The sequence below is a fragment of the Sphaeroforma arctica genome (genome assembly GCF_001186125.1).
Source record: "Sphaeroforma arctica JP610 unplaced genomic scaffold supercont1.4588, whole genome shotgun sequence".
NCBI lineage: Eukaryota > Ichthyosporea > Ichthyophonida > Sphaeroforma > Sphaeroforma arctica.
Genome location: NW_014035970.1, coordinates 1 through 2,380, shown reverse-complemented (window position 1 = coordinate 2,380; position 2,380 = coordinate 1). Strand labels below are relative to the sequence as shown.

General features: G+C 43.2%; 2 protein-coding genes across 2 annotated transcripts; both read right to left on the bottom strand.

Annotated features, from left to right (window-relative positions):
• Positions 1-997: 997 nt before the first annotated feature.
• Positions 998-1,355, bottom strand: SARC_14409 (hypothetical protein; the record flags this gene model as incomplete). The annotated part of the gene is made up of 1 exon (XM_014291459.1): positions 998-1,355. A coding segment is annotated over one exon (358 nt), but the record flags the coding sequence as incomplete, so codon positions are not given.
• A 63-nt stretch (positions 1,356-1,418) lies between these two features.
• Positions 1,419-2,086, bottom strand: SARC_14408 (hypothetical protein; the record flags this gene model as incomplete). The annotated part of the gene is made up of 2 exons (XM_014291458.1): positions 1,419-1,667; positions 2,048-2,086. The coding sequence occupies 2 exons, from the start codon at positions 2,084-2,086 to the stop codon at positions 1,419-1,421; spliced, it is 288 nt and encodes a 95-aa protein (XP_014146933.1).
• Positions 2,087-2,380: the final 294 nt, after the last annotated feature.

Genomic DNA, 2,380 nt, shown 5'->3' with positions numbered 1-2,380 from the left:
GCGCACAGCAAAAGGTTACATCTCTACATTATATGTACACATAGCAACGGTTTACATCTCTACACTATATGTACACACAGCAACGGCATACATCTCTACACTATATGTACACACAGCAACATGTTACACCTCTACATTATATGTACACACAGCAACAGATTACACCCCTACACTATATGTACACACAGCAACGGGTTATATCTCTACACTATATGTGAACACAGCAACAGGTTACACCTCTACACTATATGTACACACAGCAACAGGATACACCTCTACACTATATGTACACACAGCAATAGGTTACACCTCTACACTATATGTACACATAGCAACGGGTTACATCTCTACATTATATGTACCTATAGCAACGGGCTACACTTCTACACTATATGTACACACAGCAACGGGATACATCTTAACACTATATGTACACACAGCAACAGGTTACACCTCTACACTATATGTACACACAGCAACAGGTTACACCTCTACACTATATGTACCCATAGCAACAGGCTACACCTCTAAACTATATGTACACGCAGCAACAGGTTGCACCTCACAATTGATTTTATTGGTGCAGGTGCCGTGAACTTTTGTGGTATTTACAAAACAGTTGTTCAGTCCAGTAACGGGACGAAATGTATCTGTGCCATTTTTTTAACATAATTTTTGCAACTCTAATAAAGCGCAGCTAGAGCCACCGATGCGCGGTTGTGCTGTGTTTATTGGCGAAATAGACAATACTAGCATCTCTGATTATTGAGCGGCGGGGCACAATACCTATGTTCATAAGCCATGAACCACACAAGGAGGTGCTCTCACATGGGTTGGTATGCTCCAGTCACCTCTTGCGCAAAGTGCAGTCAGAAGTTTGAAACAGTGACCCTATTAAAGTAAGGCGCTAGCGTCCTATATGGTGATATGGCTTAATGTTTTTCTATGGTATTTATACTTTACTCTAGTAAATTTGTTTATACTATGAACGCCTGACCCATCTTTCCGTAGTAGCCGACATTCCCTTCGCTATCCTTGCCCACCACATTGATATAGCAACCCTCATCACGGCCACACTTGTCTCGCACATCTTGGGGTACAGTGAAGATGAACTCTTCTGAAACTCCATTATTCGGGGGCAGTTCAATCCAATCAGAATTGAACAACACGCTCTCAGGCTCAGCGTAGCACTCTGAGTTGTTGGTGCCCGGTCCTTCCGTGAAGATAGTGGCACGGTGCACGACATCTATCCCATCGGGCGACTGGACAGATCTGATCCTGTACTTGTACTGGCCATCGCCCAAATTATTGGGTTTGGTATTTGACCAGTACACAGACGTGGGCACCTCCAGCATCTCCTCCCAGAACTTGGGGTTCTCCTCGAAACACTGGAAGAAGTGTGCTTTCTGTGAGCTCCATTATTTCTTGTTCAATTTCACATTATCTACCTTACCGCTGGCCAGGTAGGGATCGACGGATTTGCTGTAGCCGTCAGTCATCTCTTCTAACGCTTCTTTGCTCCAGGGAGCGCTCTCGGCAATCAGAGCTTTAATGCGCTGAGTCACCTTGCTGGTAAAGTCCTTGGGCATCAGGTACATAATGCGACGAAAGAGGTAGTTGTCATGCATTACGCTCATACCAACAGACACCTTATTGTGCTTACTCGCCTGAGAAAGATCACGGATTCATTGGACAATGAGACAAAAGGTATGCTGCAGGAATGTTGTGCCGGTGCGGATTGGGGACTGAAATGCAAACGGCTTGGTATGATATTGATGGCGCAAGAAGCCCCAGGCATGCAAGATTAGATTGAATAGTCAGAAGCGCACATGCACTGAATCGAATTTGACAATTTTGCGAAGTAGTGATTGCACCCAACCCACGGTAGCATAACTGTATTTAAATCAGTTCCACACAAGTCGAAAGCTCAAGTGATGCTCATCATAGAGCGGTACTCGAACATTCTACACCAAGCTTTAAATATATTCAAATCGCATGCATCCCAATAAATGCATAAGAAACTCAATGAGGAAATCGTTCAACTTACTCGTCGCAAAATTTTATCGTAGTCCCAAGGGTAAAACATCCACTTGCCAGAATCCGCATTGCTGGAGAAGTACACATTATTTCCTATTTCGATGAAGTTTGAGACAATTGAAAAGTAGCTGCAATTTTTTAATAAACAGCAGCAATGCAGCCAGGCATTTTTCAAGTAGATGCAAACATGCACACTACTTGTCACCAGGGTCAACAAATCGCACCCTCGTTGCAGGTCCCTTGATATCATACGCATGTACACACACACACACACTCACACACAACATGAATATACACACACACACATATATATATATATATATACACATATACATATATATAT